Here is a 23866-nt window from a genome sequence, read left to right on the forward strand (position 1 = left end):
GGTAGGAAGCCTCCTCTTGGATTTTGCTGCCAATAGAAACCCCTTAATGCTGAGGTTCTCAAACCCTGAAGATTGCAGCCGCTTGATTCCTTTTATGCAGAGTGGTATGAAAACAGATTACAGCTCCAGGCCTTGATGTTCAAGTCCTGATCTGAAGGAAGGAGCTGCTGGCAGTGCTGTTGTTAATTGCTGGGTAATGCACTGATTTGTTCAGTTTTGAAGCAAGCATTGTAACCAATTGCTGCAGCCTCTTCTTTCCACACCCTGTAAATGCCCTCTCTGTAGTCTGTTCAACCTTTTACCCTCAGGGGATGCATTACCTGGATCACATTAAAAAAGAAAGAACAGGGAACCCAAAGCAGGGAAGAGTGAACTTTAACTGCTCACTGGGAAACTGCTTGTTGTGTGGTGCTACAGCACAGTGTTTTCTTACACATGTGCTAGGTAGTGCTGGGCAATCACAGTGCTGCAGGCTGCCTGCCCTTCATCCTGCTGAAAATTCTTGATCAAAAGCCAAATCAGTTGGCTGTGTCTTAGGGTAGAAACTTTCTGAACTTCCTATGCACTGCTTGAAACTGTTCTGGTGTTAAAACAATTGTGATCAACAGAAAAAAAATGAAGACATTAATATATATATATATATATATATATATTTTTAAGAGGTAAATATGAAGTTGCAGAACAAATCCATGCAACTTTCACATTTACATTCTGCTGTCACAAATTCATGTGATGCAAACTACTGCTTTTGACCACTGCCTGGTCAAAAATAGGCAATACATAGGCAGATATTCATTGAGTTAGAAAATGCTCCTACTGTTTTTGGTTGTTTAGAGCCAATGTTAACTAATGCTTGGAAATCTATTATAGAATGAGGCGGGTTCTCGGATTTTAGCAAAAGTTTTAGAAGGCACTATAGCAGATAGGACTAACTGTAGAGATTTAATGTTGTGAGTTGCCTGTTGGAATTTTTCACTGTTCCAAGACTGGTGTAGTCCAGTCATTGTATAACTGAAGCCTGCTCAAGGTGATTGGAGACTCCCAGTGTATTTTTAGCAGCACTGTATGCTGCCCTGCCTCTAGCAGAAACAGTGTCCTCCCATACAGCCTTGTAGTGCCCAGCCTCTAGCTGTCTGCTTTATTGGCTCAGACAACTGCACATGGGCTGGTTCAGTGGCTGGGATTTTACCAGCTTTCCTTACTGCATTCTCATACTTCTGATGTGTTACTTTTGGAGAGGTGTGGCACTGTTCAGTCTTGAAATCCCTGTAGACTTGAGGTGCAGGTTACTGCCATGTGTGTATAGATGAATAGATATCACACCTAAGGTGGCCTACCCTTATGGGCAGTCTGCATCCTAAGTTAATACTTGCAGTGCTGGGAGAGTGAGTAGTAATTCCTTCTGCTCCCCATGGCTATTTCCACATCCTCCCCTCTGCCCTCAGATTTGGAAGAAGTTACTGATCTCTAATTAGAAAAATAAACCGTCACTGCCTCTGTGCTTTTCCCTCAGCCAAGAGATGGAGAACGGTGTGGTGGTCTGTCTGAATGAGTGGTTCATTCATTGCACCTTGGTCCAATTTCCTCCATCATACTCAGTGAGTTGTAATGTGTTTAGCAGTGGAGTTGAGCACAGGAGAATGGAAAATGATGTCTTTTCAGCAGCTAACTCGCTATTGCTCTTTGGACATGCAGATGTAGGAAGTTGTTCACCAACTTGCAGGAGTGTTCAGGCTGCAAGTTACAGCACTGAGAAGAGCAGAGGGGTGGGTAACCAGATGGGGCTGACCTGAAATGTAATGTTGAAAGAGATGCACAAGCTGTGAAACTAGCTAAGCACTTGAGGAGTGTTGGTGAAAAAGTAGGGTAGTGAATCACCTGACAGTACTGTGACAGCATCCCTGTTGGCTTTCCCTCAGTTGCGTGGAAGCAGTCAGTAACTAATGATCAGTTCTAAAGTTGTCCAGAATGATTTGCTTTTGCCTTGTAAACAAGAATGCCGATTAGCAGGGAATAAAAACGTGAAGAATAGCCAGAAGAGCCAGGTATGGGTCTGATTTAATGGTTTTGGACATGTCAGCTTGCTCACAAGGATGAAATGCAATGCTTGCCTAGTTCAGTCCTGCAGCAACTCTCAGGTGGGGAGAAGGAGCCGTTTTCAGGATTGGGAATTACAAAATCTTGTAAACCTTGGCTGCAAGGCGGCAGAGCAGGCTTGATGCCGTGCTGCTGGGACATGCCTGCCTGGGCTTACACATGCTTATGTCCTGGGGTGTAACTGCTGCTTAGAAGAAAAGGGTATTTGGGGGGAAAGAGCTGCTTGTTGCATTGGCCAGTCAAGGCCCTGCTTTCCAGAAATGAAACGTATACAATTTAAATAGTACTCTTCCTTTTAAATACTTTGCCTTGCAGAGTAGAATGAGAAACAGACTAAACTAGCTGGAACTTTTGATGGTTATCTGCTATTTTGTTTCCTTTTGTGGCTGGAGGATGTTAAATGTGATGAGTGGATACTTAAGCAGCGAAGATAAGGCTCTGCAAATCGCCGTACCAGCAATATGAACATAAGCAATGACCCAGCACAGACTTTCCAACCCTACTGAAGTGGGATGCATTCTCAGTTCCAGCAGACTTCCCTGCTGGTTCCAGGGGAATTTCCACATCAGCTTCCAAAGCAAGAATTTGCAACTCAGGCTGTGAACGCAGTGGAAACTTGAAAGTGCAAACCACCTACAACTACTCATTTCCAGGCTTGAACACTGGAAACAGAATTAGATGGTATGGTCAGTTCTACAGGGATGGAAGAAAAACCTCCAGCCAGTCCAAGTTGTTTGAAATGAGGAAACTGGTGCTTGTTCTTTTCAAGGTTCCTGATTCACAGCCCTCATTACACTGCATGTGGCAAAGTGTGCTAAGCAGAGATTAAGGTAAACTTGTAATCTTCAGTACAGAGTTTTTCAGAAGAATTCAGTGAGCCAAAGTACAGGTCCGGCTCAAAAACCAGCCTTGCTCAGAGCACTGCAGGAAGGCCTGGGTCCCATGAGCTGCTGCTTGGAGGTGCGATAGGCAGATGCTGCTTGTGGACATCTGCCGGTTAACAAGTAAGTGGCTGTACTCAGAGCTCTCTAAAAGGCTGCCTGCTGCTGTACAGCTTTCCTTTGCATCAAACAAACTGGGCTCTTGAATGGATTGTGCAGTTTCATCCAAATTTACCCAGTTATCATGAGGTATTTCCGTGATACTGGATGCTGTGTAGGAGGCTATGCTGACATGGCATTTTCTTGCAGCTCACCTTGCTGTGTCCCAGAAGCCAGCGCTCGTGGCAGGTTGCTACTACAACCTTGTGCTGATGTTACTGCTGAGGTGCAAAGCAATGGCTGCACCCATCTGTGTGATGTGCCACACAGGTATACCCTCAGGCTGATTTACACACACTTGCTATGTAAAAACAGAGTTGCCAAAGGTGTTTGAAAGAGACTGTGTGGTATCGTGACTGCTTAAGACTGGAATTCTGGGTTGCTACCCACTGCCCTCTGACTGCTGAGGTCTGGAATTTGTATCGCTGACACTGAGCCCGGGGTGCTGAGGTAGCTAACCTTTGGATTGCTAATCTTCCCAGTTACCTAACATTTTCCTGCAAGCAGAGCTTTGCACAACAGTGAAGTGTCACTGAGCAGCATTGATCAGGTGCCGCAGTAGTTATTTATAGTTATAGCTCTTCTTGATAAGCTTATGGAAAAACATATTGATATTTCTAAAGTTCAGATCTAAGAAAAGTGCTAATTTGTGCTGCGTGCTATCAGCCTTAATATTGGTGGGTGTTGGCAGTTTTTAACTGGTGCTTCTGCAACTTGTTTTGTTTCCTGTGGTATGTGGATTTGCTCAGGGGCTGGAGGTGGGACACAGCTTGCACAAGGATGCTTTAAATCCCCAAGGCAAAGGATGAGTAGTTTTACCATGAGCATCTGCTGTGATGATGATACAGAGAGAGAACAGCAGACTGTAAAGAGTATTTATCAATTCCTCCAGTTATTCAGCTTCAACTGTGGGATTTCCTTCTCTCTCACCTTCCCTTAAACATTTGGTTAACTTCAAATTATTAAATTACTGCCCTTGGCGTTCCCACTTTGCTCAGTGAGAGGATTAGAGCAGCCTATGAGAGCGGCAGTGTAACCACACAAGCTGAAGGTCTCCGGCCATCAGCATGGGCCAGCAGTTTATGAAGAGATACAGAGAGCAGACAAGAAAGGAGTACAGTATGCATTTTTACTGAAGTCTCACAAGTCATTTCTCTTGGGAGGGAGAGAAGGTAAAATCGACATCAAGCAACTTCTCACACGTCAGTTGTTGGGGGGTAGAGAGTGCCTTTGTTACATCTGTGGAACGGGTATGAGAGCACTTCACTGTGAAACTCTTATCGAAGTGACATTAAGGAACTCAGGAAAAAAAATAATTCTAGAACCTTAGAAGCTACAAAAAGCAAAATTTTAAACGTTACATTTATTCAATTAAAAAAAAAATTGACAGTTAGTAATGGTCACACGAACACCAGGGAACTGTATCTACATTTCCTGACATCAATATGAGCGGCATTAGGAGTTGTTGGTGAACAAATACAAAGCTAATGCCAGTTCAAAAAATACAAAACAAAACTGGAACCCGAGACACTGTGAAATCAACACTGCTTAAAAACTCAACATTCAATCCGATGTATTTTAAAATAAATAGTTTTTACCTTCCTTCTTTGAAAACACGACTCACCAGCTGCTTTCAAAGCAGTAACACCTTTAAGACCATTCCCAAAAGTGTTTCATAAATAATTTACCCATTGATTGTCTGTTAATGCAGCATCTCTCAGTCATAGCTAGGGTCTCTGTATAGGCCACACAGTATTTTGTTCAGACACAGTGTTTTGTTTTGTGTTTTTGTTTTTTTTTCCCTCCTTTTTATTTAGGTACAATTCCTTTGAGTAGAGCATATCATGCTGGCACAATTCATGCAGATGACGCAGCATGAAGTATAACAGAGCTTAAATCACCTGGCTAAAAAAAAAAAAAGACAAGGAATGTAGTGTTACAAATTGTGATATTGACAAAGCAACCATCCAGTCTCGGGACAACCACAATTTCAAATGTTCGCTCACAGTTGTCTCACCTACTCTAATTGGCTTAAATACGTCTTTTTTAATCCAAATTCATTTAACTCTTCAACTTTTTCCACCAGGGATAAGTAAAAAAATAAAAATTATTAAAACTAGTCTCTCTCCTTTTAATCAAAATAACCATTTTTTTTCCAGTCCTCTGACTGCACATCTGATTTTAATAACGATTTCAAATAGAGAAATTCATGACTGCGACGTCCGACGTCTCCTGACGCCGTGACATCTGCAACTCGTCACAATACCCGGGTTAAATTCTGTGAACGTATGCGTGGTTTTTGAATTGATTTCAACATCTGCCAAAGGCCACATCTTTAACCCTGCGGTACACTGTCACACACGTTATAATCCTAAGGGACACTTAGAATTACTGAGCAGGTAGGTGGGCCTCCACATGAGCCTCTCATAGGCAACTGTGCAACATAAAAGGTCTCCTCCCTACGAAGCCATAATCGTTCAACCTTTCCCCACGCCATGTAAAACCAATGAAGCCAATCAGTTCTAGAAGCCTTTTTCATCTTGCACTTTGAGCCTCAAAGGATCACTGTATTAAAGAAACATTTTCCAGAAATGTTTGACAGTTTTACACATCATTCCTTGATGCCCCCCCCCAACAGTTTCACTGACTAAAGAAATAAACTGGTTTTCAAATAGTCTTTTCAGTAAAGTGCTTCTTATTACTCCAAAAAATAAAAATAAAATAAAAGATAGAAAGTGCTATTTGAATCTTAAAGAGAATTTCTTTTTCCATGAAAAACTGTCTGATATAGCTTTCTTTTAATTAATTTTTTACATAAAGCTGAAATGAAACCTACCTGTTGTAAGGATACTGGGTTACTGATTTTGGTGTTTGGCAGCAGGCAGGATGCCCACACAAGTGGCGACACACCGGAACCATAGTGCAGAAGGTAAATCTTCTAGATGAAATGGAAGGCATATGGAGAGCTCCTACTAGAATCTTTTCATATTTATATACAAATATATATTAAATATAATATAAAAATAGCTATATATTCTTTTTCTCTGTAATTTTCCTAGAAGCTTTTCTTCAAATCCTCACCCATCGCTGGCAAACAATGTCTGTCTTCTAAACTCCATGCAACTGTTTCACGCCGTTCCATACCACCAGACTGCGCCTTCACAAATACAACCCTCTCCTTAACAGATTCCTTCCCTTCTGTCAGAGTCATTCTGTGACGTCTGCACCCCAGACCCTGCAGCATCGCAGCATTCCTTATCATGCTATTGATTAGGATGTTGCAAAAAATCTATGACTGTAGTAAATAAGTCAGTCAGAAGCAAAAGGCTGATTAAGAAAGAGGCGACAGCCTGGTCCTCTTCCCACTAAAATCAAGAGCAGCTCAGCAACTGATTCAGCAAGGGGGAAGCCGCAGACACCTGAAATACACACCTTTGAGTCAGCAGCTGTGAAACAAAGCATTTGCGTCCTTGCACTGAACACGGAACAAGTTCTACGTACTTCTGTATAAAGTCTGCCTGATTCACGGTAAGTACATTTCAAATGGATGCTGTGTTTTTCCAGTTTCTGTGAATTTCCCCACCTTCCATGCTTTGTCTACTGGCTGGTAGCTCCGTAATTGAATGAGCTCTCTCCGAGGTTACAAAAAGCTTCTTGATCAAAGCGTACATTTCTTTATTCTCTTTCAGCAGCCCTGCTATCACTGTCATCTATTTTCTCTCACCTAGTTCAGCGTTTTACCAACAGACCTATAGCAGCACAAGAGAGTATCGGGGAGGGGGGGAATGGGAAGAGAAGTTTAAATGGAGCTTCATATAAAAAGCTGCATCATTAACTGGCTGGCTGTTATCTCTATTTTTTGTAATTCTCAGTATAATAGCTTAATAAACCTATTTTACCACTATTCCATAGTTCTAACAGCACTATTAAAGCTCTCCCAGGTTTCTTTTTTAGTGCTGTTATCACCGTAAACGGGTAACATTTTTTCTCTAACCTACTTCCATTAAGCAGCAGTGCTGCCAGCGCAGACCTCTGGTAACACAGCTTATTTTAGAAACAGGTGAATGATGCAGCAGCAGAGCAGAGCAAGGCAAACTTTGTTACACAGAGCTCTACAGCAGTGGGCTTCTGACCCTTATCCCAGCTCAGAGAATGGCAGAAATCCTTTTAGAGAAATGGAATTTGTCCTTGCAATGTCTGGCACTGGCACCTGCTCCTTGCTGCGAGAGGCCTCCTGGAGCAGAGCGCAATCTAACTCTCTTTGGTACTGTATTTCTCACACTCCTTCCTTGTTCACAACTGTGCTTTTTGGTACCAAACTCTTGCTTTGTAAGTGGGGAACAACAAAGATGCAATGGTGGGACACCTGGAGAGGCCAAGGCCAGCCCCAAAATGCCATCGATGGCATGGGGCGCTCGCTGAACTGGTGCCACCCTCCTGTGGGTTTGGCTCACCCAGTAATACAATCAAACTGTTCCAGAGAACAAAACAGTCCATCACCATTTGGTTACATTCATTCAACTCCTCCTCAGTATTCAAGATTAATCCAGCTTTCTCTCCCTACTACTAATTTTAACTGCTTTTGCTGTTTTATTTTAATTCTCAGATCTATCTGTGTTTATTTATTTTCCTCTAAAGTTGTGGTTTTCACAAACTAGTACCATAAAACCCTACCTAAAATAGCACATCGTATCTGTTGGAACTTTTTATTTTCTTTATAAAGTGAAGTTGCCTTCTGAAGTCTTAGTTCAGTGATATCTCCTAAATCGACTGTGGTCTCCCCCAAGGCATACTCTAAACACTACAAAAATGATTTTTGACTCTATTTCAGATCAGGTTACCCTCCCTGCTCCCACTGAAGGAGCACTCTCTGTTTTTACATCTTCAAGAACAATACCTACAAGGTCTGAGATTGCAGAGACTCCTCAGTTTCTGACTTAGTGTTTGAGGGGGAGCAGCACTCAAAAACGCTCACGTTCTCAACTCAGATCGTTATTGAGATGATCACGATGCAGAAACAGCTATGAAGTAGATACACGAGTTTGGCTGACAATGTACTAAGACTTCAAAATCGAGAATGGTTACAGATTCGAGACACTGCAAGTCAAGATGTTCAACATTATCACCTGAATTAAAATCAAGGCACTATGGGTTTTTCTGTCGTTGTTAAAATGACCCTGAATTAGTTCTGACTAAAGAAAGATCTAATTTTTGAATGAGAATAAAAAGATTCCAACATATTTTAACAAGTTACAATTCTCACCACAGAGAAAGTGGTTAAAAAGTGCCCAAAAGGTTATTAAATGTAAATATATTTTTTGTGCAAATTACTCCTATAACTGAAACATTCTTGAAAATTACCATCTTTTTTTTTTTTCTTTTTTCTTTTTTTTTTTTAACATTTTACATAAATATTTCCAACTATGAACTATATCAAAAGATAGCTTTGGGGAATAAAATTCCAAACCATCCGCAAGGAAGCAGTGCAAATTCCTATTTTTTGTTTTTTTTTTTTTTTCAAATAAAATGAATTAGGTATGAAACGATGGATGATACTCATGAATCTGAACACCCTGAACCCTGATGCACGACCACCAGTTCAAACGGCTTCATCCATAATTTAACCTCGAGAAGTCAACGAACCAACACACCATACCTCACAGAGCAGACTGTGACATCACGAAGCACAAACGAGAGACTTGTGCCCACACTGAGGGTGAAAGTAACGATGCAGCATGTTGTAAACAAAGGGGCAGAACAAAGGAAAACGTCAGTCTGAGTATGGCGTGAAAATGTAGGGGAACATATTCAAACCTACAAATAACAGATTACATTTCATGCATCATATAAAATATTTTGCTCTTTCTCCTTTTATGCAGACATATACACAATATTTTACAGCATCTGTACAACAGAGAACTGGATTTCACACAACATTTTCAAAATATTTACTGTCCCATAATCATCTGAAAAAATTAGATGTTTGTCGGACTATATTCCTGGCATTTTTTCTCCTAAATCAAACAATTGCTCTGTGTCCATTTTAATACTTTAAAAATGTACAGAACTGATAAAAAATACCAATATTTTCAGCATCCCTCTCATTTCAGTCACATTTTTTGATTTCACCTGGACAAATCGACACATGGCAGCAAACCTTTTAGAGCACAGAAACCGGGGCAACGATCAAAGTTGGCCGCGTCCCTGCCATCACCTGGTGGTTTTCCTCAACAGATTCCAGAAGTTAGCTGTAGGTCTCAACACCGCAGCGTTAGAAAGGCTTTGTACTGCTACCTCTGCAACTTCAGTGCGAGTGGTTATGGAGCAGCCCCCTCCTGGGAGCTGGCTTCCAGGAGAGGCAGAGCCCCCAGCTACTGCGGCTGCGCTTTGGAAGGATCCGTCATCTTGTCAGTTCTGTGCCGTGAGAGCTGCTGCTGCGATTGGTGCTGCTGGTGGTGGGACTGAGTAAAAGTGCTTTGCTGTAGTGGGAAAGCAGCAGAGAGGATAAGCTGAGCTGACTGATTCCCGTGAAGTAACCTGGATGTCTAAAACATGCAAACAGAAGAAAATCATGTTTTCTGCTGCTCTGAGAACTGCAGGCCTGGCTACTTGTTGACTTTGTGGAAGAATTCAGTCAAAATAAACTTCTGATTTGGTCACTGAAGCTGAACCAACACCACAAAGATGAGTTGGCTTTAATGGAGATACTTAGAGCATTTGATAAAGCAGCTGGTCTTCGCGATTTCCTGTGACAATGGGTACAGCACATGGCAATTCGTCCCCATTTCAGAACACAAGAGCATAACTTATTATGCTTAAGGAATCTATTTTAACCATACACATCTGTTACTGCAGTCACATAGAAAGCAGTGCCTTGGCATACCAAAGCATGACTTGGCACAGATCAAATTTATCCCTGGATAAAAATCTAAGGAAGAAAACCAAGGAAGCTGCTGCTTTTGCAGACCCAAACATCTCCTCTGAAGGGGATTAATCATTACTGCAAGTAACACTTATTTTTAATGTCGCTCTTCTTAGAAACAAAAGATGATGGTGCTGAAGAAAAAGCAGTGAAGGACGGGTACAAAAGGAATTGGACATCTCAATCCAGAACAACTACATCACTGTCTCACCTGCAGAATCAGACTGTGAGAAGGAGATCATAAACATGAGGGAAATCAACTTTTTACATGGGTAGGAAGTGACAGGACACAGGGGACTAGTTTTAAACTAAAGGAGGGAAGATTTGGATTAGATATCGGGGAAGTTTTTTACTGAGAGGGTGGTGAGTTGCTGGAAGAGGCTGCCCAGAGAGGCTGTGGATGCTCCGTCCCTGGAGGTATTTAACACCAGGCTTGATCAGGCTCTAGGCAACCTGATCTAGTACCAGATCTGGAAGTTTGGTGGTCCTGCCTATGGCAGGGGGTTTGGAACTTGATGATCTTTGAGGTCCTTTCCAATCCAAACCTATTCTATTCTATTCTATTCTATTCTATTCTATTCTATTCTGAACACAAGCAGGAAAAGCCTCCTTTTCTCTCTTCTTTAAAGAGAGGGAAAAAAAAGCAAACAACAACACACCATGTGCTTTTCTTCAAATTCTAGCACTTCAACAGAGGGCTGACCAGTTTATATTAAAAACCATAAACTGTTGCCTAGAAAGAAATGCCAGGACAGGAACAGACCATTGAAGATTTTTATCTTTCACAAACCTTGTTTTCAAAAGAATGAAGGCAACACTGCATAAAAGCAGGGACAGACACTACCTACCTGCTAAACAGCATGAATGAGTGCTAAAATTCAAGTAACTAGATATTCTTCAGTTCTCTTTTTGATCAGAGATTTCAGCTTGCAGTTAAAAAGCCTTTGCTGATGAATGGCTGAAATTCTATTTTCTTATGGAAAATTCCATTTCTTATGGAAATTCCATTTCCTTCTTTTTAACAAGCTACTATTTTCTGCCACTGGCCCAGGTAAAGAAAATTTTACTCATCCATAAATGGAATCTTAACTATTCCTTGTCCATATAAACTTAGATTGAGTTTCCAGCTACTTACTCCATTGTAGAAATTCCACCTTTATCCAGGAAACCTCTTTTCTTGAAAAAGGGAGACTGCACATAGCAAAAAAGTTTGTTCAACAAGCTGCTCAGGGAGGTGGTGGAGTCACTATCCCTAGGGGTGTTCAAGAAATATGTCCATGTGGCAATGAGGGGCATGGTTAGAGTGGGTACGGGATGATGGGTTGGCACTAGACTAAATGACCTTAGTGGTCATTCTAGATGGCCACTAGCTGTCACACCATGAAATGAAGAGCATCTTGATCAGCTCACCACAAGAATCAGCAGATTATGACCAGGGAACTGTGTGCAGAGCTGAAGTTCAGCTTCATTGCGTTGGAAATGATGGTGGCAATGCTAGAATACTGCAAGGTTTGCACCAGATGTGTCCCACAAATGCTCACATAGGAACAGAAAGAGCACCTTATGCAAGCTTGTCAGGACCTACTGAACCAATATGATGCTGCAGGTGACAGTTTACTGGATTGCACCATTAAGTGGTGACAAGACGTGGTGTCACTGCTACGAGCTGGAGTTAAAATGACAGTCCACGGAATGGTGATGCATGAATTTCCCACTGAAGAAGTAGTTCCAGACACAGCCCTCAGCAGGTAAAGTGATGTGCACTAACTTTTAGGATAAGAACAGTGCAATCCTGGATTTCCTGGAAGTTGGACAAACCATCAACTCTGAGTGATGTAACACAATGCTGACTAAGCTGAAGACCCAAACCAGCAGAGTAAGGCTACAGAAGAAGATAATCTTTCTCTTGCAACACAGTAATCTCTGGTCCCACATCAGCTCAAAGACCATAGAACACACAGCCAGTCTTAACTGGACTGTTCTACCACAACCACCATTTAGTCTGGATTGCAACCTTCTGACTTCCATCTATTTGGACCAATGAAAGATAGACTGCATGGGCAACATCTTTCTAGCAACAATATCATTATAGCAGCTATGAAACAGTGGGTCATCTCTGTCAGTGCGGATTTTTACAATCATAGCATTCAGGCTCTTGTCCATTGCTGGTGAAAATGCACAGCTAATGGTACAGACTATGTCAAAAAACTGTTTTGTAGCTGACAGCTTGCTCGCTCAAATAGTGTTACTGTGTTGTTCTCTGTATCAGTTGTAGTTTCCATGGAAATAAATACGAGACATTACTTTCATGGCAGCCTAAGTATTTTAAGATAATCCTAAAATAAGCATGCTGAAAGGACTGACAAATTTTTAGAGAATGCTACACTACCTGTAGGAACTGTTGCGGGTGCTGGGTCAGCTGCGGCTGAGCTGGTTGTTGAACTGCAGTGAGCTGCTGCTGCTGCTGCTGGTCTTGCTGACTTTGCTGCTGCTGCTGCTGCTGCTGCTGTTGCTGTGTTACTGGCAAAGTCTGTGGCTGCTGCTGATGGGCAGCAAAAGTGGGATAAGCTGTCACCACCTGTCCCATAAACATAGTACTTGGTACCATTACCGCTCCACATGCTACTGGGGCTGTGACAAGTTTTGTTACAAGCTGCTGACCTTGAGAAAATCTGTCAACAGAAAAAGACATTTGGCATCACTTTAGGAAAAATGCATCAAGCCTTAGGTGCTCTTGACAAATGCAGCTTTTGTCAGGCTCATGCCTTGTTGTAGCACTACTGATTATGATAAGCCTATGAAAGCACTGTCTTGGGTAAAGTTTACCTACACAGCTGTGTGATTACAGTAACAAATACTATGGGTTTTATGCTACTTTTCTATACATGATATCATAAATGCTGTGGTTACATAGCTACAAGTCATCCCAATGTGGTCTTGAAAACTTACCTGATTTGTCTATCTTGTGTAAAAGTAGTTACTGCAGCAGCACTCTGGTTATTGTTCTGTGGTAAGCTAGAAGGAACCTGAACCACATTGCCGGTTGTTGGCTGAGAAATCACCATAGTGTTATACAGAGGTGTTGAGACTGTGTTCTGTGACTGACTGGCAAGAGAAGATTGTTGACCGTGCCCACTAAGCACATTTTGTTGATTATGCTGTAAAGGAAGAATAGGTAATGAATCAGTCACTTGAAAACAGCCAGCTACTACAGTCATCTTCCTCAATGTAATTACCCATGCTTTACAACTGCTAATGTTTTTCTATTACAAATGAATTCTTACTTTAAAGCAGACAGGTATTTCCTATCAATTGAGGATTTGGAGGTGTGACTGGCTCTAGGGCATCTGAAAATCTCTTAATCTCTTCTCCTCTTCAGAATATCTTTTTCCTTAATATTTCATCTGCTTGCATACTGTTTGTTCAAGATCCTGTCTTCCATTCCTTTAGCATCTCTGTGCCACATTAAAACACGCACATTACCTCAATCAATTTCATACTTCAAAGTCTGGAACTAACTTAATGCTAAAGTGATAAAGTGTCCACCATTACTCTGTCTCATCACAAATTTTAAAAACTAGTATGGGATTTGGAAAAAAGGAAAGAGGAGGATGACCATAGAGATCACAATTATAAGCAGCCTCTCCATAAAACTGTCAAGCGCATTAAAACTCCTCAGCTTGAGAAAAAGACTTATATGCATACAACAGAAGACTCCAAAATTATGCATGAAGATGAAAAGTAACTATTCAGTGTATTTCCCAGTATAAAAGCTAGGTGGCAGGTTTAAAAAACAAACAACAAATTTCACAGCAGCTAAAGCTGTAGAACTCACTGCAAGATACTCTGTATTTCAGAAGTTTAGATGCAGTCAAAACAAACTGGATAAACTCATAGAAGAAAAATCCATCAAAGGCATTTAAAATGCAAAAGGTATCAGCTATGGCATCTGACTGAAATTGCTGAGGAGCAAAAAAGTCAACTTCAGAATCATCAATATATGCTTTTCCTGTTCTTATGTTCTTCTAGGCATTTACTGTAGAGATCAGTGTCTGGATTTCAACCTCAATTAGTACAAATGTTCTCATGCTGTACGTTCTGTCAGTAGAAAATTCATAAAAATGCACAAAAAGGCAAGCTGTTTTCTGTATATTGGTTTTTCCAAAAAGCATTCGGAATTATTTCCATTTGTAAATTGTAATTATTTATACTTGTAATTATTCACATTTCTAAGTTTTAAAACTAAAGCAAGGTGTGAAATTGCATTAGCAAGAATATAAGTACATTTCAATTGTAAAACTTTGAACAAGGAATAAACTTGATTTGAAGGACAGTCACAAAAAATTTGGAGGGGGAGACGTCAGGAAAGCTATTACTGCATTTCTCACTAGTGAGAATTTTACCTGTGACGCAGAGCTCTGCAAAGGCTGTTGCTGGATCATATGTGGTGTACTTGTATGTCCTGTGTTCATCCCACTTTGAGTCTGATTAGTTTGAACAACCTGACCTTGCATGTTTGCTGGTGCAAGTTGCTGAACACTTGAAGAATTTCCAGATGTAAGTTGCACAGAACTGAAGTTTAGTCCAGAAGCTGACTGCTGCAAGAACATCTTAAAAAAAATCCTAAAATTAGTTCTTATGAAAAATCTGTTAATTATTCAATATCTTATACAAAAACTAAAATTAATTTCTTATGATATTAATACAAGATAAAGCTTCATTCCAGCTATTAGATGTCCAAACAGCACTGCAATTACCAAGAGCGAAGGGCTAAGTCCCATACAGGATCTGTATTCAGAGACTCTAACAGCTAAGAATGAGAATCCTGAATTTTAAAGCCGTTAACACTGACACTTAGTATCTGGTTTTAAATTAGAAGCAATGTTTGTAAATATTACTTACAATGTAGGCTGTAACTACCTAAAGATTAAATTCTTTAGAGATCTTGCTTCCACTTCTCGAGCCTCTAGAAGTGAAACTAATTAAAAATCTCAGTATCAGTTGATCCAGACATAGCACCAAGAAAGTACTTCCTTGGCAATTACAAAACCATACTGGTTGTACTGTATTTTCCAATATTACCTCATTTCAATAAACTGAATTTACCATGAAAGGATTTTGAGTCTTTACACAATGTTAGACTAAAAACTACAATGATTCAGTGTAATAATGTAGAATGTGCAGCACTTCAGTTTTGTATTCTACTTCCCATAGTCCTAAATAAGGTCCCTTTGCAGTGCATGGGATGATAGCTGTGAATCTCTCCTTCCAAGCACCTCCCAAGCAATCTACTGCTGGAAGGCTTAAGTGAGATCACAGTGAAACACAAAAAAGCACATGCCAGAAATTCTTATTCCACAACAGAATTTAAGCAACATACTCAATACTTCCAGGAAGTATAGATTGTTTTACTCTTTATTCACAGTGCACACTGAAAATATTAAGATTCTTTCTTATGATGTTTAGTTTTTTTGTTTGTTTGCTTTGGCACTTTTTAATTAAGCTAGAAAAGTCCAATCAATATCATTCTTATCATATCAAATCATTCTTTTCTTCCCAATATAGATACTGAAAACAGAATTACAAAATTAAAAATCCATCAAATACATATATTGGTTAAAATACAGAAGTCAGGCAGTCAGGTCTTTGTTACTCTCAGCTGCTAGACTGGGTAATGCATAGAATCATGGAATCACTGAGGCTGCAAAAGACCTACAAGATCATCCAGTCCAACTGCCCACCTATCGCCAACAGCTCTCACTAAACCACGTCCCTCAAGACAATGTCTAAACGTTCTTTGAACACCTCTGGGGTTGGTGACTGCACCACCTCCCTGGAGAGCCCATTCCAGTGCCTGACCACTCTTTCAGAAAAGTAGCATTGTGAAAATTGTGTAACCTTCAGACTGAATCTTCCCCGGCACAACTTGAGGCCATTCCCTCTAGTCCTCTAGACCTCCCGTCTTTGTGGCTGAATAACTACTTCAGAATGCCACACAGTGTATAACCACCTCACAAGAAGAGTTTGTTAGAGGCTGTAAGCCTGACAGTTGGGACAATCTTCTAAGAGGTATGTATTCATCCAAGAGACTGGATGAATCCAATGTAAAAATCCAATGATTTTTACACCCCTGAGCTAAAAGGGGAAATAAATATTCATTTTGCACATTTAGAATGAATATTCTAATAGCTGCAGAGCTATTCAAGAAGTAATAACCACTACAACACATTCATTTACATTTAGGTAGCACAAGTCACTCAACATTGAATGAATACATAGGGGCACAACTAGATACATTCAGAAGCAAAATTATGAATACCTCAGGAACAGTAACATTGGTTCTATGAATTTCAGGCACACAAAATCCAGAAGACAGCTGACAAGGAGTACAGAGAATCCCATTTTGGAATGAAGTGCCTAAATCTCATTTTAGATCTCTAAATTCTCTACAGATCAAATGTGTATGAGTTACACTTACTCACCTGAAGTCCTTGACCGTGGACAATCTGAAGCTGTTCTTGAATTTTCCGCAACTCTTCTTGCTGCCGATGAATATTTGCCTCTATCATGCGTGTTCTCTGCTCCAGCTGGTCCTTTAGGTGCTGCATAGCTCCTAATTGAGCTGAAAACTGAAAGACAGGCTGTAGTGCCATGTATAAATTATAAGATGAGCAAAAATAATCTCATTTAATTCACAAGTAGTAAATACACTCCTCCAGACTAGCGAAGAAATCAGGCACTGTTTTTTAAACTGCTAGTAGTCATCAACCAAGGACAAAATCATCAGCACACAAATGTCACAGACTTCATGTCTACACGTTTAACTGACGCATCAGAATTAGTCTGCTTAGAACAAAACAAAACAAATCACAGCAAAAGAAATTGATTGGCAGTCAAATCACTAAGACCCTATAAAAACTTTAGTAATTCACATGGTACTGTTCTGTCAAACAGAAATTGGCTCATTTTGAGAAAAACACTGAAGGCAACTTTGACATCTAAGAACTCAGTTTTTGAAAGATAAATTAACTTTATAGTCAGATCAAGACTGTTAAAGAAATAATAAAACAACTTAGCAAACCAACTTAATCCATACCTGGGACATGCTGGACTGGAGCTGTAAAGTAGCAGGCTGAGACATCGTTGGCTGTGTTACTGGTTGTCCAAGAGACTGGGAGCTTAAAGACTAGGATTTTAAAAAAATTGTTCCATAACTAGAAGAGAATGGACTTCATACTTGACATGAAATATTTCCTTACACAAATTCAATTCCAAAATGGCATCACGTGAATATATGAAAAAAACAAGTGCATTTCTTGAAATGCCTAAGCCTAAATATTAAAGAATTAAGAACACACACAAAAATATTGTAATATACATAATCTCTATATAATTGCTTCCCTGATAAAAACATATAAGAAGCAGCAGGTATAAAACAGGAAAAACAAGGCTGCTTTAAAATTCTTTTTCACAATAAGGGCAAAAACTTTCCAACAAGTTTGGAAGTTGACACTTCTGTTCTTAAACTAATACTCAGCATATTAGCAGAATACATAATTTGATACACTATTCTATTTTTGTAGTAAATGTGTTAGTTCATATATATACAGTGCAATACGAGCACTAAGCACATGAAGCATTGTATTTTGTCACATTATTACGATTTCAGAAACCATACTACAGTATTTGCTGATATTCTCAGAGGTATAAGCCTATATGAATAACCTATAGGGACACACAGCATTATGTTGGCAATTATTATATAGTTTTATACACACACACACAGATACAAATACAATGCAGAATCATATAAAGAAGTTATGTGTGAGTGAAAGCACAGACTCAGATACAATTCCTATGAATTCTGAAGCCCAAAACATAAATACCTACATGCTCAATTATTGCATTCCCTTAAAATGCAGTATTCTATGCACTGAATGTACATAGAAATGACAGCCAAATATCCCAAGTAAAAGTCTTACAGTTTAAATGTTGTGTTTTCAGAGGAAATAGAATGAAGGTCACATGAATTTAATAACACATTTTAAAGGAAAATGCACTGATTTAAGTATAAAAATGTTTTTTCAAAGAGTTACCTGGCTACTCAGAGATGATCTTCTTTGTGTAGACTTTTCATGAGCAGATAAGCTTTGTCTTGGGGGAGTGCTAGTGTCCACTGTCATTTTAGTTGGTGTCGCTGACAAAGTTGTTACAAGAAGATGAAATGTATTAATAGTAATCTCAATTCTGCAATGCAATATTCAAATCCTAGGAAGATCTTCCAGAATAGAAAAAGCTTAAGGCTTGGACTTGGACTCTTTTTTTTTTTTTTTTTTTTTTTTCTTTCCTTCCATATCCAACAATAATGCAATCTGATGGACTGAAACAGGGCAGTATAGGGGCTGCTTGCTATTGCAGTTGTAGAAGCAGAAACACAGCATCTGAAAATCTTAGTGGGAAATCTTAGAATATCTCTGACCCATCATAAAGGACATTCTCATCTGCGCACTCTTAATAAAATGATGATTAACTGCTAGAGATGGATTTCATTAAGAAAAGCAGAGAAAGTCTTCATTAAGAAGAAAATTATATATTCAGTAGTTGATGCTTACACGAATGATCTGATACTGCAGTGTGTGAAGATTTTCTTGAACTCCTGGAGGAAGCGGAAGGTGTGGGGCTGGTATCAAATCTTTCCAGAGCTTCTTTGAGGCTCACTGTGTTTATGTGATTATCAGATCCAGAGTCTTGACTCTGAAGAGACACACAGAAACAACAGCTATTTTATCAGATTCAGCCCACATTGTACATTTCAGTAAGAAAGTATCTGAGGCCACACAGCAGCTCATCAACCCCTTTCATCGCCAACAGCACAGAAGTAGCGTTCTGCTTTGCTTCTGTAACTTCTACTCTTTTATAACAATTTTTATAACAAAACAAAGCCACAGAAGCCTAGAAAACAAAATGCATGCAGACATGTCACAAACTGACTGCTGAGCTGACCTGCTTCTCCAGCAATTCAGTTAAGTCTGAACACCTGTGTTAGGAGTGAACTGCTTATTCTTTTGAAGAAAGAAAAGTTAATTCCACTAGAAGGTGCACTGCCAGATGAAACTTTCTAAACTGCCAAGGGAAAAACACCACGGAGTATCTGTACAAGCTGGCTCAACTAAGACTTGCTGAGCTTCCAGGGATGTTCAATTAAAATGAATCCTGCATACATCTAAGAAGTAGAAGAGAGTCACAAAAGGAAACAATTCCTACTTTCTTGTGAATTCCTTTACGTCACCTTTGTGTGCTGACCTTGTTCTTCCAAGTTACAGATCCTTCCAGGAAGGAAGAATATTTATGTATGAACCTAACTGCAGAAATCAGATCGTAGTAGGGACTTAGGGAAGTTGACAGGCTATAATTAGAGGTATATAAACTGCTGAGAAGAGGAGGAGTGGAATAACATTCAAATATCCTTCCTAAACTTCCTTAATGACTTTGAATAGACATACTATTATAAACTATGAATATTATACTATTATATAATACATACTATCATAAACTATGAACTTCAAATAGACATACTATTTAACGATTGAAATAATTACTTTAAAAGGACAAATAACTCTTGCTGCTAAGTATTTACTACATGTTATTGCTATGAAATGAAGTGAAACAAAATGTTTGTTACTCACTTTATCTGCTTTTATCTCTGGAAGAGACTCCTCAATACCAAGCTCTCGCCGCCTTTCTGCTCTGACTTCTGCATAACTAGAAGAACAAACCAAATACGACTGCTCAATCCATAGATGATTTTAAAAACACATCTCAGAAAATAAACTCCTCCAAAGTATTTTCCTTACAAAGTACCACAGGAACTTTTCCAGTAATTTTGTACTATTTATTATTCTCTATCTCAAAAAAATACTAACTAGCAATACAGCTTCCATGTAATCTAAATATCTCTAACATGGATTTAGCAAGGAAAACTTACCTTACAACTGTGTGCGTACATACAATAAACTCTGGCCTGGAATTCCACTGGTGATATGTGATATAGTAATGTGTCTGCAGCCAAATCCATTGCTGTCCCTTTGTAAGGAATCTGTAATAACATGACTTCCCTTTCCCATATTGCATTACTGTAAAAGTGAGGAATAAATTTTACTGTCTTTCCAGTCTATAAATACTTAAATTATATAATAAGCATTACTTCCCAACTCTTCTTCCCAACTCCCAACCGAGCTCATGTTCAATCTGATACTAAGGATAAGAAGAGAATCAAAATTGTAGTTTTCTACCAGAAAGAATCTGCACTTGTCTGAGAAATGCAAAATTCAATTTACCATTTTTGTAGAGCTTTTATATACAGTGAAATACTCATATGCAAAAAATTGAAGAAAATCATAGCTAAACAGAAAATTCATTCTATCACATGCCTAGACAGTTTTTGTATTTATTAAATGTCACAGAGACTTTTAAATGCTATTAGAAGAATGGGAGAAGTATTAATCAGAGTGCTGTGCACTCCCATTCACCACAACAAAAAATCTAAATTAAAAGTTGAATCTGTTTTCCAGTTCAGTACCAAAAGAAAAATATCAATATCAGTAGTATGATATCATCAAATGAATAGGAGTAGGGAAACTGCACTCGTAAATACAAGAAAACTTCACTCAAACCTTAACAAACTTTAAACTGAACATCTAGAAAGCAAATTAACTCAATTTAGCAACTTGGTCATACTCACAATGCTCATGACATTTTGCCAGATTATCTAGATCATCCACATGATAATAATCATAGCCTGACGTTCCCAAAACTTCAAATGGAAGATAGCCTATTATTGGAGGTGCCCTAATTTAATAGAAAATTTACAGTCATTTTCTTTTCACAAGAAAAAAAAATCATTATATACATTTTTTGCATTTTTTTTTGCATTTGCATTTTTTATTTTTCATTTTTCTGAGAAAAAAAATTAAACCCAACATAAACTATGATTAATTAATACTGATTAGTGAACTCTACATATTATAGCCATTAAAAGTGATTCAGCTACTATTGCTGCTATATATAGAAAGAATTGCAGCACCTGTGATCCAAGAATAGGAACTTCCATTCTAAGCTATGTCTAGATGTGAACTCTTCATTGGGTTCTTCAACAGTGCACATTTCCTAAAAAGTGAAAAAAAAATCATCTCTTTCAAAACTGCTCTATTCTAATTCACAAGCTCTTCTTAAATTCAGGCTTACCTGAAGTTAGTGGATAACTTCACAACAGGTATAAGATTTGTAAATTTCACTGAGATTTTTGGCTAGATGCATAGCACTGTGGTAGAATCTAATGTCAGTTATGCTAGGCTGAAACTCAGCTGATTTAAATGCAGCCAGTACATTCATGTTCAGCATCTACAAGCACAGTAATACAAGCCGTATGTGTTTATAATGGGTAAGAAGTACCACTAGGAAGATGGTCACCTTACTGCAGCTCTACAAACAGGACAGAGTACTCTAAATCTCTACTTCAGCTACTGCAGGAGCTTGCAACAGTACCCCATAGTAAGAAACACAGATATTTTCAGTTTCATATGACAGAATCCCTCATGACTTTCATCAATAATATCTGAAGTGCTATATGCACTTTCTCTAAAGTTTTCCTGTTCAGAGTACGGTTAAAATAACTTAAAGGTGATATGATAGAAATGTGCATACCTTGATAAATTGAGGTGTAGCTAATCTAACTGTGGCTATAAAGCAAACTTTGTCTTCATACGAAGGCCGGTGCGATCGCTGAATGGTTCCTTCAAAACCATTGTGTGCTGAATTGGGAACTGAGGGAAGGCAAAAAAGAGCTCAACAGAGGTTACAACACAGGCTTGTCACGTCACAAGACAAATGGATCAGTATTTATCTAATGTAGTTTCTTCTGAATTTGTCATCAATGTGAAAACTGCTACACAGAATACATACACATATATACAAAGGAATTAATAGGAACACAACCATAGAGAAATTTTCACCACTAAAATTTCATAATCTGATGACTGGTCGCAGCACTTTGGCCATGTTCAATTTACCTTCCACAGTAAGCACTTTTTCTAAAGGAATATTATTTAACTGTCTATAATCCTTTTTCCACTATATACTTGGTTATCCCTGAATGCAGCATTTTGCATTTGTTCTTAACAAATGTGCCTGTTTTTCTCCCCAAAACCAATTTATTTTCTATCCTTGCAGCATTTTGAATGTTTTTAGCATTCTTGCTTCACTGTATGACTGCAAACTATGTTCCCTTATTCATAATATAAATGAAAATACTGACAAAACCCAGAAAAAAAAAATCAAAACTTCCATTTGACAGTGAATTGTGGTAACTTTTTCAACCTGTTCCTGCAGCTACTCCTAACAATTTCAGTTAACACGTGCTCCCTTACATGTTCATGGATATATACTATGATCATGGTCAAAAGCTGTCTCAAAGCATACAGTTTATTTTTCTTATCCACACAGTGTGTTACTCTGGTAGAGAAAACTGAACGGATGTGAATGCTGTTTGTATCTGAAAAATCCATAATGGCTGCTACTCCACTCCTAGTCAGTTCAGCTATTTGTTTGGGAGTATTTGACTCTATGATTCTATGATTTCCCAATCTTGAACTGAAACTTATAAGCCCACAGTTCTCCAGCTCCTCTTTCTGAGACTAACACCATATTTCATCTCTACAGACCTGTTTTTCTAGTTTTCTTACAGTATTAGATACTTGCTTTTGGCTCTAACACTCAATCTCTCCTCATCTTATGAAAAAAGTCAGTTGATTTGCAAGACACAGCTTTTGATAACTTTTGATTTTTTTTTTTGAGAAGTGATCTACTGAGCACAGCCCACAATCCACCTGTCTGACTAACCAAACAGATGTGACTCTCAAGCAGCTACTCAGCACAGGTTGCCCAAACAAACTTAAGATACTGTATACAAAAGTGGAAATAATGAATAAAAATAACTTTATTGGATGAGAGAAGTCATTCAGTGCAGAAAAGTGAAATTCTGTAATGGTCCATCCACTGATCTGAATAGCAACTCCTGCAACTGAAAATAGAAATGGGGGGGGAAGTGCAGAATATGCATTTTTACTCGTCAGCTCACTCACTGCAAGAATAATGAGAACAGCGGATACTTAGTATCCTCAAGTTACTCAGTCACCCACTTAAATATGGATTATAGTTAAATTAATTCAGGCTCTTACTTTAAAGCGTTGACTTAAATTTCTCTTACACTATTCAAAAATGTTTTGCAGCTTTCTTTAACTGAAAGACTTCATATTTTGCCTTCAAATACACATAATATCTGATGGGCAGTCTTGTTTTCATTACAAAAAATTGATGTAACTCTGTTTCATGCTCTTCTTTTCAAAGACTGATTTTAGTTTTTCCTTATGTTTTGCATAATCACCCTAAGCTTGTTCAGGTATGAAGGTCTCAAAGTATTCCACTCTAATGTGACTGAAATTACTTACCATTATTCAAACACTTGAAATTTCCTATAAATTTTACATATTCATATGTAGGTTGCTCTTTTGGGTCTATTGTTCCTCGCAGCATATGGCAACAGAATTCTAGCTGATTTTTTGCTGAGAAAAGAACGAACAAATTAAAAGATTGCATGGTTGATGAAACACACAGGCAACTAGAAATGGAAAGCAGGAATAATTAAGTTGCGTACTTTACTAAGATACTGTAAATATGGTGATTACAAATAGCTACAGCCTTTGTTTTTAACCAGTGTGATATTAGCTAAGCTAAAGAAAAGGAGAACTCA

General features: G+C 38.8%; 1 protein-coding gene across 16 annotated transcripts in view; it reads right to left on the reverse strand.

The window, feature by feature from the left end:
* Positions 1-4481: 4481 nt before the first annotated feature.
* Positions 4482-23866, reverse strand: part of CLOCK (clock circadian regulator) — a 54124-nt gene continuing 34739 nt past the window's right edge. For 13 of the 16 annotated variants that reach the window (XM_042812797.1, XM_042812800.1, XM_042812799.1 and 10 more), the window contains 14 exons: positions 23565-23678; positions 21763-21881; positions 21143-21225; positions 20801-20907; positions 20045-20192; positions 19746-19821; positions 18672-18813; positions 18156-18256; positions 17156-17245; positions 16542-16700; positions 14463-14669; positions 13009-13217; positions 12449-12731; positions 4482-9682 (listed from right to left, as the gene is read on the reverse strand). In XM_042812797.1, the coding sequence (XP_042668731.1) occupies positions 9509-9682; positions 12449-12731; positions 13009-13217; positions 14463-14669; positions 16542-16700; positions 17156-17245; positions 18156-18256; positions 18672-18813; positions 19746-19821; positions 20045-20192; positions 20801-20907; positions 21143-21225; positions 21763-21881; positions 23565-23678 (2012 nt within the window). In that variant the 3' untranslated portion in view covers positions 4482-9508. The remainder of the gene's footprint in view (positions 9683-12448; positions 12732-13008; positions 13218-14462; positions 14670-16541; positions 16701-17155; positions 17246-18155; positions 18257-18671; positions 18814-19745; positions 19822-20044; positions 20193-20800; positions 20908-21142; positions 21226-21762; positions 21882-23564; positions 23679-23866) is intronic. The other 3 variants (XR_006167824.1, XM_042812811.1, XM_042812808.1) reach the window with 3 other exon arrangements.

This window comes from Centrocercus urophasianus, unplaced genomic scaffold, assembly GCF_019232065.1.
Source record: "Centrocercus urophasianus isolate 14NV4802_14NV808 unplaced genomic scaffold, USGS_Curo_1.0 seq_13, whole genome shotgun sequence".
Lineage (NCBI taxonomy): Eukaryota > Metazoa > Chordata > Aves > Galliformes > Phasianidae > Centrocercus > Centrocercus urophasianus.